The 14,203-nt window shown below is 40.4% G+C and overlaps 1 protein-coding gene across 1 annotated transcript in view; it reads left to right on the forward strand.

The window, feature by feature from the left end:
- lmo4a (LIM domain only 4a) overlaps positions 1-12,942 on the forward strand; it is a 33,502-nt gene extending 20,560 nt beyond the window's left edge. The window contains exons 3-5 of the mRNA XM_050053731.1: positions 7,698-7,794; positions 7,912-8,070; positions 9,895-12,942. Coding sequence (XP_049909688.1) covers positions 7,698-7,794; positions 7,912-8,070; positions 9,895-9,903 — 265 coding nt within the window. The 3' untranslated portion in view covers positions 9,904-12,942. The remainder of the gene's footprint in view (positions 1-7,697; positions 7,795-7,911; positions 8,071-9,894) is intronic.
- The last annotated feature ends 1,261 nt before the right edge of the window (positions 12,943-14,203 follow it).

Genomic DNA, 14,203 nt, shown 5'->3' on the forward strand with positions numbered 1-14,203 from the left:
ACCTGCTCCCTATGTAAAACAGCTCATTCCAAGGTAACAAAAACACAATGATTCTTATTTTCAAGTGACTTTACACTGAAGAAAACATAGTTGTATTTTATCCCATCTCTGCCAGTATGTTCCCCTAAATTCTACACACTGGACCTTTTATACTGTTGAGCATTCAGTTCTGTAGCAGCTATTCAAATAAAAAGCTCATAAATGTGTAATAAAAGGCTTTACAGGTCTCTTACATGATGAAAACACAGTACACATTTATATTTTGTGTGGTTAACAAATGATGCAGCATGTGTTGCTGATGTTATCAGACTGCTCGGTGGCCCTGTGGATCTGTCAGGTCCAATCAAATCATGCCTGAGACCCATAGCAAAGTTAGTGGGATCAGACCCTGAGCTGAGGTGGACGAGAAAGTGCTGCCCCGAGGCCTGGTTCATGTTGGGTCCTCAGATTCTTGCCCTTCATGCCAGTAATGCAGGAGAAGATGTAACTGAGCCCTGAGAGGAGTGTGTGTGTGGGTGTGTGTGTTGGAGTGGGGGTGGGGGTGGGGTTAATTAAGGAGAACAGGAATCCTCTCAGGCGTACTCATTAAATGACTGTTTGGATTAAGATAAAAAATTCATTACTCTGTGCAGTCATTGAAAGAGAGAGACAGAGAGCACCCAAACCGGTCAAGTAAGTGTCACAAGGCATCGGTTTCACAAGAGCTTGTAATGATGACAGAGGTTTCCTATTAAAACTTGAACCTGCTGCAGTTCAGGCGCTGACATGCTTCCAGCCTCTGATAGATAAGGACTGACTGCTGCTGTGTGGCTGCATTCTTCTTCTGTGCTGGTTTTATTTGCACCAGCATTAATGTGCTCTTTTGTTCGAAGCTGTTGTTTAAAGCTGCAGGAATGTTTTTGCATTTTTCCAAATGTCCATATAGTGTAGATACATGACCAAAGTTTAATTGGTTTATTTCTGACAGACGTAATGAAATCTAGATAGCCCTGTAAAAAATGCACATGACCTCAAAGTACCTCATCGGGATTAACCAGTTTTGACATAACACTGGAAACACTAAGTCACAGTTCACACCGTAAGAACTGTAGAAGCTGCGATATCTCTGGTGTCCTGATTCCCACATTGTTGCCCCATGAAAACAACTCTTCCAGTCAGGTTGTGTGTGTGTGTGTGTGTCAGTTTGTTTTGTGTCAGAAAGTCATGCTGCTTACCTGAGGGGTTGAGAGGAAAAGATGTAGAAATGTCAAAGGGAAGTTACATTCCAGCCTTATATCTGCCAAAAATGCTCCTTAAATTGGCTGTGTGGGAGCAATTTGGATATCTACAAAAGGACCAGGAAGTGGCTGTAGAAGATGAACATCCAGTTGCAAAGTCTGCTGTCAAAAGTTACTGCAAAGGGGTCAAACACTTCAAATATGTTCCAACATCTTATAACATCTTGAAGATAATCATCCAGCCCTGTATGCCCAGTCAAGGTAAACCTAGAAGTACCACCTTGTGATTGAATGCCTCGTCAAACCACCCAAGTCTCAGTTACAGTTTACATCCATGTCTTGCATGTCAAGCATGGATGCTTCACACACATCTTCAATCCGATAACACAGGAGATCTATACAATCAGCTCAGTTTCAAGGTGGACACCTAAAATTAGTGTCACCAATTAAGTATCTGACCAAATATCTCCCCTTCTGATCCTTAAGGCCAGAAAAGTGTTTTTGCAGAACATAATTATTTCACAGTGACCTTGACCTTTAACCAACAAATTCTAATCAATTAATTCATGACTCAAAGTTGCCATTAGTGCCAAATTTAAAAAAATTCCCTCAAGGTGTCCTTGAGAAAATATGTTAATGAGAATGAAACCGATGCAAGGTCACAGTGACCTTTGACCATCAAATTCTTATCGGTTCATCACCAAGTGGACATTATTGCAAAAATTGAAGAAATTCCTTCAAGGCATTCTTGAGATATTGTGTTCATGAGAATGGATTGGACGGACAGATGGACACAAGGAGGGACAGACAACCCGAAAACGTAACGCCTCTGGGCACACCTATGGGAGGCATGAAAAAAATGAAAAAAAAGCCTTAACATATGTAGTTAGCTGCACCAACGCAGTTTTGTCTTTTCTAACATAACTTATGTCTTTATGGCTTAGTCCCATTTAATCAATATAAATTATTTTTAAGTAGCCAAACATTACACTATAAAAACTAACTGGATATAGCTAATAATGATAATAAATGTAAGAAATTATTATTATAATCATTTCTATAATAACAAATTTCCTAATTCAAAATTGTGAGAACCATGCTGTTCCCTCTGACAGTTATCTTGATATTAGAATTTCACATTGTGGCATACCTAGTGCCACACCACAACAAATCACAAATCCACGTGGCTGCAATTGCTATGGCAACACATGAACCATGGCTTACAGCAGTTAAGGTAACAGACAAATCCCAAAGCCGTAAACTCTGATGAGCTTTTACGACACTCAAAAACAAAAAAGACCTTGTCACGTTCAACTCAACAGGAAACCAATAAGAAGTTAATTTCTGCTGAAGGCTGAATATCAATAGACCTGAGAAACTAGTCCAGCTTTTTGTCACCAGCTCTGTCTTTTACTTGTGTGTATTTGAGCCCAGAGAGTGTGCGTTGTAACATGTTGTAACTGAAAACAGCATTGCGTTAGAACAACACAAAGGTCTGTGTTGGTGTTGGCGTGTTGTTTAAGGTACTGCTGTGACAATGAAATATCCAGGGAAACTGGTTTGAGCAATGGATCCACGGGTTTGAAAGCATATCAGATTCCAAACACATGCTGCACAGCTGTTTATAATTCAATAAGACAGAACTGTGACAAGAAAAGGTACGATGGTGGCAGTCACACAGCTGTAGAAGGAGCACATCTACAGGGTCACAGAAACTGTAACACAACACTTGAGCCCAAATGCACAATAAATTACAAGCAACACAGCAGAGACAACAAACTGTAAATGACATACCTACCTGTGATCTGAACTGAAGTGATTTCACCAAAGTGCAGTTGAGTCAGTTCTGTTCCAGGAAGTATGAAGAAAGTTCTGTCTGTGTGTCACCACTGATGCTCTGAGGTTCGATCAGATTGACATTGAGAGTGATATCACTGTCCAGTTTGTCCTGTCGGTAAGAACCTGCAGGACACCATTCAGCTTATGTGCATTGCGGCTTAACTTAATGTCCAGTAGGTTGCTTCATCATGTCCACCACAGGAGAAAAGTAGCTGCAGGCAGGTTGATTTGGGGCTGAATTAGCATCAACATCCATCTACTTACGCCTGATACTAAAGTCAAGTCAAGTTTATTTAGAGCACATTTAAAGACCAAAGTACTTCACAAAGAGATTGAGTAAAACACAGGAATGATTAAAATAAAAACACAGGATAAAGGTAAATTATAATTATATTAAAATTATAATAAAACCATGGAATGTATTGATAAAATGTAACAAACAGCATTTGACAAACAACAGAATAAATAAAAAGCAACACATTCTTATTCTGACCTTGTCACATATCGGCATTTGGTCATGGACTTTCCATGTTGACATATGACGTGCAAGGTACCCTGGGTGCATTAACTGTTGACGTTCTGGGATGCCGTGTCAACTTTAGCCTGTCATCTGCATTGTGTATTTTCAAATTACACTTCTGGCCCCCCGGGTGAAGGTCAGTGGTTGCTGTACGGATCTACCACCCCTCCCAGCCACCCTACTCAGACTTTTGCCCCCTTCACATACACTGTTGTCCTGCTGCTGCTGCTGCTGCTGCTGCTGCTGCTGCTGCTGCTGCTGCAAAATGCCTCACTGCTTTAACACCCCAGCCGTGGCACAAAACCGGGTTGCAACTGGAACATGCTGCAGCTGTACCTGGTGAAATCCAGGAGCAAGACTGCCACTAAAAACCATTGTGCCAAACCAAAAAAAACCAAAACATTGTGGCTTTGTGCCAAGGCAGATAATTCAATTAAGAGAACTGATCAGCCAGTGGCGTATTTCACAGCCATATGTCTAGTTTTAATTTGAACCCCTTGTTACAAGAACTGAGCATCCAGGGTGAGCTGCATAATTAGTTATTACAGCAAGTAATGCTTTAGGTGCCTTTGATGACAAGCTGTGGACCATTGAGCTCAAAAGAATGCTGTTTGCATCAAGTGTCGTAAATTTATATTATATATTTATATTTAATTTTGCTTGAGATCTAAATATACCATCTCCCTCTGCTACCTCTCTGATCACTAACATTATATTGTATACATACTGTATACATGAATTAACCCAATGAATTAATGCCAGAGAAGCAGTTAGACTAAAGTACGTAAAGGAATTTAAAGGTATTAGTGTCTATGCCACATAAAGCTCCAACACATATTCTCTTTCTGTTTTTAAACCCTCAGAGTGCCTCTGTATTCTGTTCTTTTAGTCAGTCAGGGACAACACCAGCTCAATTAATCTCCTGTAACGAAACCTCTGTCTAATCAAGCTCACAAGGGTCTGAAAAAATGCAGTTTGGTGAGCTCTCACTCAAGTCATTTTACAGCACATAGGTGTTTCTAGCCCATTTATGGGGCTGCTGAAGCACCCCTAAAATTTGAGAGATTATTATTATTTATTTTTATTTTTTTTACTGTATGTCCTTTTTTAACAAGCTAGAAAAGTGTCAAAACCATACGGTACTTGGTTGCAACTTAATATTTTAACAACAAAAATACAGCAGCCATCCATGAGGTCTCACTGTGCTCCTCATCTGAATAGACAGGCAGACGAGCAGTCCACGAGTGAATTCTGTGCCCTCTGTGTGATAACCATGGCAGCAATACCATATATGCCTCATCACAGGTCAATGTATTGATACATTGCAGCATTCCTTATTGTTGATGCCAACAACAGACTGTTATTCTTGATGGCTAAAGTTAGCTAAATTAGCACAGTCATGACTTTATAGCCTAGCAGAAGTTAAAACTATATCTAACATTTCCTGATACATCTTGTCTTGTGCCGATGCTCTGCCATGCAAAAACCATGTCCAGGATCAGGTATGTCCAGATAACTTTTTAGACAACAGTTCAACCGTACATTTCAACTCTTACAACGAGGATCGAATCTCTCATCCACTGATTTGCACTGTGCATCACAGAAAAAACTTCAGGTCAGGACAAATCAACTCTGGCAGCAGTGGGTGAGAGGAGCATGACTCCAACAGTTTCACTGGATTGCGCACACTTGCTGCTTCGCCTTTCAGATTGCCTGTGCCATCCTACCTTCCCCCTCCTCTTTTATTTATAAATGAATTGGGGGACTGGGCACTTTAGTGATGCAACACCTAAAATATGCACTTATCAAAAAAATGAAGGGAACTCTTACATCACACATCAGATCTTGATGAATGAATTATTCAAGCTGAAAATCTTTACTGATGTACGTTGTGTAATTAGTTGAGAACAAAATGACGTAACTTTGGTCAATGGAAACCAAAATCATCAACCCACTGAAGGCTGGATTCAAAATCACAATCAAAATCAAAGTAAAAAAATTTAAGTCACAGGCTGATACAAATTGTGGGAATTTTATCACAGCCACTCATAATGTGTTTCAGTAGTTTGTATGGACCCCGCATGCCTGTATGCACTCTCAACAACGTCTGGGCATGCTCCTGATGAGTCGGCGAATGGTGTCCTTGGGGATATCCTCCCAGACTTGGATAAGGACATCAGTGAGCTCCTGGACAGTTTGTGGCAGTATTTGGTGGTGTCAGATGCACTAATACATAACATCCCATAGATGCTCAATTGAATTTAGGTCAGGGGAATGAGAGGGCCAGTCAATGGCACCAATGCCTTCATCATCCAGGAATTGCCTACACACTGGCCACATGAGGCCAGGCATTGTCCTGCACCAGGAGGAACCCAGGGCCCACTGCACTAGCGTAAGGTCTGAGGACTGCTCAGAGGATTTCATCCGTCACATATCGTTACATATCGTTGTAACACGGAGGTCTATGCGACCCTCCAAGGATATGCCTCCCCAGACCATCACTGACCTACCTTCAAACCGGTCATGCTGGATGATGTTACAGGCAGCATAATGTTCACCACGGTGTCTCCAGACTCTTTCACACCTGTCGCATGTGCTCAGTTTGAACCTGCTCTCATCTGTGAAGAGAACAGACTACCAATGGCGGACCTGCCAAGAAACATGCACACCAGTAGCCTGCTGGAGGACATTTTGTAGGGCTCTGGCAGTGCTCCTCCTGTTCTTCCTCACACAAATGAGCAGATACCGGTCCTGCAGCTAGGATGATGCCCTTCTACGGCCCTGTCCAGCTCTCCTAGTGAAACAGCCGGTCTCCTGGTATCTCCTCCATGCTCTGGAGACTGTGCTGGGAGACACAGCAAACCTGCTTGTGACCGCACTTCTGGATGTGCCATCCTAGAGGAGCTGGACTACCTGTGCAACCTGACTGGGCTGGGGGTACTGTCTCATGCTACCAGTAGTAACAAGGACACTAGCAGAAAACAAAACTAGAGAAGAATCAGTCAGGAATGATAAGGAGAGAACAACTCTCTGTGGCCACCACATGCAAAAACCATTCTCTTTTTGGGAGTTGTCTTGTTTTTGCCTCTGCATTGCACCTGTTGTCACTTTCTTTTGCACAGTTTACTGAGTCTTGGCTCACCCTCAGACAAAGAGGCCTCGGGACTTGATTTCAAGGCCTAGCCTCTGCATTGCACCTGTTGTCACTTTCTTTTTCACAATTTACTGAGTCTTGGCTCACCCTCAGACAAAGAGGCCTCGGGACTTGATTTCAAGGCTAGGTCGAGACCACAACTGCGATATAACCAAATTTCCTGTACAATAAAGGAGAGTGAATAAACATGGTTAAGTTGATCAGCTCTTTAGTGTTTGTTTGCTCATAGAAAACAAAAGAAAATTCCCATACATAATATTCACCTCTGCAATGGCTTTTGATTATTTTATCATGCCATTTGTCATGGTACACTAATACATACACATATGCTTAAAAATGCGAATGAAGAGGAATCTTCATTTGTTTTCTCTGGGTGTTTTTATGGTCGTGGATCTTTCAAATCAGTTAGAGGAGTGCTTATGGTTTGCATGGTCTACATTTTTCTCACGCATTGTGGGAGTCATGCTCCTCTGGTCTTGGTCTTGACTCAGTCCCATCCTGCCGTGGTCGTGGTCTTGACTCAGTGTCAACCCTTTAAAGTTTTGGTCTTGTCTCCATCTGATACACTTTGGTCTTGGTCATGACTTGGTCTTGATTTATGTGGTCCTGGCTACAACACTGTTCTCTAGGCTTGAAAGATGGCTTTAAAAAGCTTGTAGTTAGTTTGCTCCTTCACAAAGAACAGCAGAATATGTTTGACTTCCTGTCACTTACAATTAATAGATTCCAGTGGTTACACAGTTTCCTCCCAGTCCTTCGGAGTTTCAGGATCTGAGTGTGACGGCCACAGACATCATAACACAAAATAAATTAGATTGTTGTGAAATGATACATTACTCTACAAAAACTTAATGCAGATTAGTCACATTTTGTGAGTTCCATTGGACAACAAAGTGCTGATGTATCTGCTGTTGCAGTGGTGTTAAAATAGTTGAGGTGACAGACTTGTTATATGGTTCATTTGCAGGCTGTTTGGACACAGTGGGGCCTGTAGTGCTTGTGGACAGTCTATACCTGCCAGTGAGATGGTGATGCGAGCACAAGGCAACGTGTACCACCTCAAGGTGAGTGTGATTAAGTAACCAAATCACTCAAACATTTACATTACCATATTCTCCAGGCTGTCATTGCTGAGCTTATCTTGACAGCTTCATGATATAATACTGTCTTTTTCCTCTTAGTGTTTTACCTGTGCGACCTGTAGGAACCGCCTGGTGCCTGGCGATCGCTTTCACTACATCAATGGGACGATCTTCTGTGAACACGACCGGCCGGGAGGTGGTCTGCTCAGTGGACATCCAACTCCACTGCAGGCCAACAGCATGATGTCTGACCAGAAGGTGAGAGGCCCTGCAATGCTAGTAAGCATTTCTTTATCCACCTTTTATAAGGAGTAAAAAAAAAACAAATGTGCACATTCTAACACAGGGACCTAAAAGGAGTCATCAACTATTCATCAGTATCAGGAATGGAAGAACTGATGATATTTTCAATACACAGAAATGAAATGTTACGAATTAGAAATACTGTCATTAACAAAGGAGTTAATCAGTGAGGTAAATAGAATCATAAGGACTTGTATAAAGTAATGCGTACTTATCTTGGCACTTTAATCCTCAAGATTTACAATACATAGGGTCTAATTCAGTTGTATATAAAACAATTCATTAAGCACGGTTAGGTAAGGTTAGTTAAATATTAGGCTATGAGATCTGTGTTTGAATTAATTTTAACAAATGACGTTAGTCCTTATTTGTTGTAAACTGTATTTTTGCATCAATGACAGCCCGTTTTCAAGACAATCTCAGCAATGCCAATTACCTATTAAAAAAAAAAGAATAAAACAATTCTTGCCCAAGTGAACAGTCTGATTCACTTTCTTGACCACCAGAAATGGTGGAAATCTCATTATAACATACTGTCTTTCAGAATTTATAGAACTGTGGTTATATACATAACCCTTTCTTGGCAATGCAGTCTGAAAAGAAATCAGTAGCACACAACCATCAGTGGTTGGGTTGGAATTTTTGGCTTGTCAAATATCAACTTTTCATCCTTAAATAGCATAAAATTTCATTAAATTACAGCAAATCTGCAAAAGAAAATTCAAATTAATGTGCATCTCCATCAACTACTGTGATGCAAACATTCTGAATGGGGCGCAGAGAGATAAACAGCTGGTGGCATAATTCTCCAGTCGGGAGATGGCACAATGAGATAATGTAAAGAAAGGAGCTCCAGTCAAATCTCAGGTTTTTTAATGCACAAATTGAAAAAAACAACAACATAAAAACAGGTGAACGGAAACGCACTTAAGGCTGATTTTTAGTTGTACACCATGTAAACATTTATACTTGTGCAGTGGTGTGTCTGTTACACCTAATTAACAGACCTAGCAGTTAGCAGACATTTCCTCTACTTAAATGAGGCCAGGAACAACAGCAACATTTAACAAAGATAATGTTACAAAATTCTTCTCCATTATAACTCACAGGGTTCACTAACAAACAACTGTCTTTTGCTAGACATGCTTTCCCCACAAATACAACATGCTAATGTTATTAGCATAAGCCTATGACACTTTACATTGTATAAATTAGCCTAGTGTCTAGTGGACTTATCTTCTACTCATATGAAGCCAGGAACAACAGCAAAATTTTAAAAAGGTAAAGTTAGAAATTTTGGCTCCATTATAACTCATTAACTTCACTGACAAAACAATTTGACTTATACTAGACACATTTTCTCCACGTATACAACATGCTAACATTATTAGCATAAACTAATGGCATTTTACATTGCATAAATTAGCCTAGTGGCTAGCAGACTTTACCTCTAGCAATGATATGAAGCCAGGATAAATCACACTCAAGACTTCAAAAGCTACTTTAGAAGAGCTTTATCGTCTTGCCAATTTATATTTTCATGTCTGTGAGGGGAAAAAAGTAAAAATAAAGCATTGTTTCCACTTAGGGAAATGGTTTCAACTCTGTCGCCGCAATGTGTAGTTTTAATTTTGGTGAGGTGCAAGTCAGGCTACAGCAGATACAGGAAGGTACACATCTACGTAGAGCTTATGGCAAAGGTACGGCGTAAATTCAATGCAATGCTGTACAGCTGTGTTACCAGTAATATGTACAGCTTCTTTTCTCCACTGCTTTCAGGTCTGCTGAGGAGGAAGATAAAAAAAAACCAAATGTGTGCCTTCTCCCCCACCTTACTCCTCTGTCTCTCCTTCACCGAGCCCCCCCCCCCCCCCTCTACCTGTAAATCCTACCATTGGTTGACCACCCTTCAGCCTGATGAACTGTCACTCTACAGTCTGGATGTAGCCACTCCTGCTACTCCTTTAGATTTTAACATCCCAACAGACACTGGTCTCTCTTAGTAGACTGAGAGGAGTGAAATCTGGACAAGTGCAGTCCCCCATTGGAGGGCTGAGGATGCCGAGGATGGCTGGAACTTATTTATACAGTAGACTGAAGTCTATTGTGAACTGTGGCAATATGACTAATAAGAAGTGGCATGGCTAGTGGGGGACAAATAGAAGACTACCGTGGAATTCATTACCTTTATCCAGCTAACCAGTGGACATTGATTACTAAGGGAAGACTGGCAGCAGTGCAATTTCTGCAAGAGCTAAAACACATTCAAAATCACACAGACCACAAACATATTTTGACCTTTTTTTGTTTTGTGTTTTGGTTTAAGGAAAAAAATGTATGTTTCTTTTGAGTCATGAATTCTACTGCTGAGTGTGTCCTCCCAGACAGAGAGACAGGTGAAAAAGAAAACATCCATATTGATACTTAAACTGTTTCTCTGTGTAATTCTCTTCCAGTTTTCAACAAACATGTTAGTGTTGGCATTTTTTTTTTGTTCACACAGTGGGTTGGGGAAGTGATAGTCACCCTCTGGTGGTAGTGTTCCCACCTCAGATAGAGGTAGCTTGAGTTTTCCAAATATGTTTGGGAAAAAAACTGATATCTCAGTAATAAAGGACCATACCATAGTTTTCTGCCTGTTACAGCCCATAAGCCACAAGTTGTGTACACCATAAATTCTCAAATAGAAGCCGGGGCCTTTATTTTAGACTATTTTATTTTAGACTTTAGGCCTGCCACAATAACTGCTTATGTGGGATGATTTATCGTCCCAAAAATAAAATTGTGATAAACAATAGTAACAGCATTTTGAGACAATTTTATGTCACTGATGTGATGATAATAAAATTATAATAACATAATAATTCAACCGCGCCCTTTCAAAGAGCAATGAACTTTTATTTCTTAAGAATATTCAGACACTAAATATGAAACATGTTTTTTAAAAACACCGTTAACACCTGCTGATATAAGACAGTATCTACAGGAGAAAACACAACTTCAAAATAAAAGCTCTGTTCAGGAAATTCGCTGTACTTCAAAATAAAGTTGTTTTTTGTTTTTTGTTTTTTTTACAAAGTTGACATGTTCTCAAGTCCATTGCGGTCCACTCATTATGGACCAGCGACCCACTTTTCGACCCACCAGTTGGGAACCACTGTTCCACTGTTGTGCAACAGAAAATGTAGACAAAGTACTCAGGACATTCCCCTGGATGTCCTGAGTACTTTGTCTACATTTTCTGTTGCACAACTGAGAACACTACAATACATTAAGCTCATTTGGTTATAAAAAAGAAAAATGTTTTTGAGTCCACAAAATCAGGCTCCCATTCAGTGTCTGTGGAACAGCTCCAGACTTTATACCCATGACATCACAAGTTTGAGACTTCCTTCTCTGGTAGCTCATATTCACAAATATTGATTAAACTTTCCTAGGCTATGGAAATTGCATATTGGAATTCTAAATTTAGATGGTGTTCTGGTGCATGACACCCACATTCATATTAAGGTTTACTTCGCCACAAACAAACTTTGGACCTCAATTTTTCTCCATCTTACAATTTGGTTCTATTTCTAATGAGCATGACAGCCTCAAGGAGCTGCTAGCCTGGCGGTAGGTATACTCTTAGTCCTGTTAGTTAATGGGCTGTAACAGGCAAAACCAGCAGTGGCAATGCCACTTAGAGTTGATTTAAGCAAGCCTTTATTGCTTCTAAATATCTGATGAAGAAACGGAACAACATTTTTACAGCAGGCTTTCTAACAGTGGGGGTTCTTCCTTGTTTTCATTGTTTTATATTTCTCCAAAGGCCTGTGATGCCAATAACTAAGCTTTTCTGGATTTACAATCATTTCTACACAGTCAGTGGAGATATACACAGTGATTCTTGACTTTGTTAGGAAAACGGTACTACAGAGCCCAGAAGATCAACGGTCCCCATCCACATGAATTTCTTTTCTTTATACTTCATCATGATGTACCCTCTGTCCCTCAGCTGTTGACGGTAGTTCCAGACATTATAAGTACTTTGGGGGTCTATAAGTGTTTGTAAGTGTGTTTGGAAAGATTATTATTAATAATACTCTGCAAGAGATTTAGCTGCAGTGACGTATAATGTACATTCTAATTGTTATTGCAGCAAGGATCAAGTTTTTACAGTTTCACCTGATCTGTTCATAGTTCATGAATAAGTGGGGGAAGATTGGATTGGATATATTCAAAGTGCACTAATATCCTGTTATGTTGTGTGCTACAATGTATGAATCATGTTTTCTGTGTTGCAAGTTGTGTTTTTCAGTTTCAGTCAAGAGCATTAATGCTCTAAGCTGTGTATGGAAACAGATAATTCCTCAGAAGAACTTATAGTAGTAATGATTTAGCCATTCAGCTGACATGTGAGGAGTGTGTTGAGAATAATCTGGCTAAAGCTACACTTAGAGTGCAGCAACGAGTTACAGGTAGCCAATGCAGACTGAGGAGTAAGTAAGAAATGCTTGTGGTTCTCAGACAAACATGGCTGATTACCCACAGGAATGGGATTTCAAAGGCCTGAGCCGAAGCCATTACAGAAGCAATTAAAGTGGGATGCGCTGGAGGCCTGCATGGGCTTTAGCTGCACTCCAGTGTTGCAGCCTAATGAGGCCTAATCTGGTGAGCTGGTCTAATTAAAAGGGAGGGAGCTTTTTCCTGTGGGCACCATGCAGCCAGCAGTTTGTGCTCTCCGTAGCTGTCTGAGGGGAAAAAGCAAGTCAGTAAATGCATTGTTTTCATCCATGAGAAGTTTGGTATTCCTCCATTCTCTGTCCGTTCAAATTAAAACATTTAACTTGACATTTTTAACATGTTTTCTGGTCTCTGATCTTTCCAAGGTCTCTGCTCTGGTTTGTCATGATTGCTTTTTGGCATGAAATGTGCGTTTAAATTAGCCCTTTTTATATGGACATTTGGCATGGAAACTACGAGATCATCTCTTCCATGCTAATTTTAGGATCACTCCTTTTCCATATTGTTTGTGTGGCTTTCTGCAGAGCCGAATTAAAGGCTGATGTGAAGCAGGCAGGACGGGTAGAGGTACACATGAGTAGCCAGCTGTGACTCTTCAAATTAACAGCCCGCAGAACTCAGCAGCTCCCCTCACATGGTTAGTCCAATTAGCTTCACATTCACAGTAACAATGAGACTTTTAATGGCAGTGTTTCAAAGTGCTCTTTCATAATGATGGAGGGTGAACACATTCCTCTGGTTTTTCAGTCATGACTCCAAACCTGAGTCACACCAAGTTTCCTCTCAATCCACTCTAATGCTTTTGTTTTGTCAGGCTCCTGCTTCAGATCACCATGAAGATTGTGGAGTAAATAATGAATAAAAAGGCATCTAATGTCACAAAATACAGCAGCTACCAACACAGTTAGCTTTGTGTTCAACTCAATTAAAGGGTCGATTTAGAGGCATGTTGCCACACAAGTTTCTCTTACCCTGGACAATATCGAGAAATTATTGTGAGAGGTTTTTATTGGAACACATTGCTACTGTTCTTTTATAAATCCCCACATTATGTTAAACCAGTGCCTGATATTTACCTGAGTAGTGACATATTAAAGTTGTCGGTCCACCGCTTTGGGATTTTTCACAAATACTAATGGTATGGTAATCCCTTAACGGTAGAGCGTGTCAGATTTAAGAGGATTTAGTGGCATCTAGTGGTGAGGATTGCAGATTGCAACAAGCTGAAATTTGTCCATGTTAAAATTCTTTTGGTGTTCATTGTTTAGGAGGTAATCCGGTTATCTATAAAGGTTTCTCCCTATCCAAAACAAACAGACACAGTGGTTAAACCAGTAAAAACAGAGTCATTGCAGAGGGGCTACTAACTACAGTTGCCAAAGTGAATATGCAAATGAATATGCAAATGGCCCTTTCTAGAGCCGGTGTTTGGTTTGTCCATTCTAGGTTACTGTAGAAACATGGCAGTGCAACATGGCAATATCTGTAGATAAGGACCTGCTCCCTATGTAGATACAAATGGCGCATTCTATGGTAGCAAACGCACGATTCTTATTTCCAGGTGATTATACACCAAAGAAAA

Source organism: Epinephelus moara, chromosome 9 (assembly GCF_006386435.1).
Source record: "Epinephelus moara isolate mb chromosome 9, YSFRI_EMoa_1.0, whole genome shotgun sequence".
Classification (NCBI taxonomy): domain Eukaryota; kingdom Metazoa; phylum Chordata; class Actinopteri; order Perciformes; family Serranidae; genus Epinephelus; species Epinephelus moara.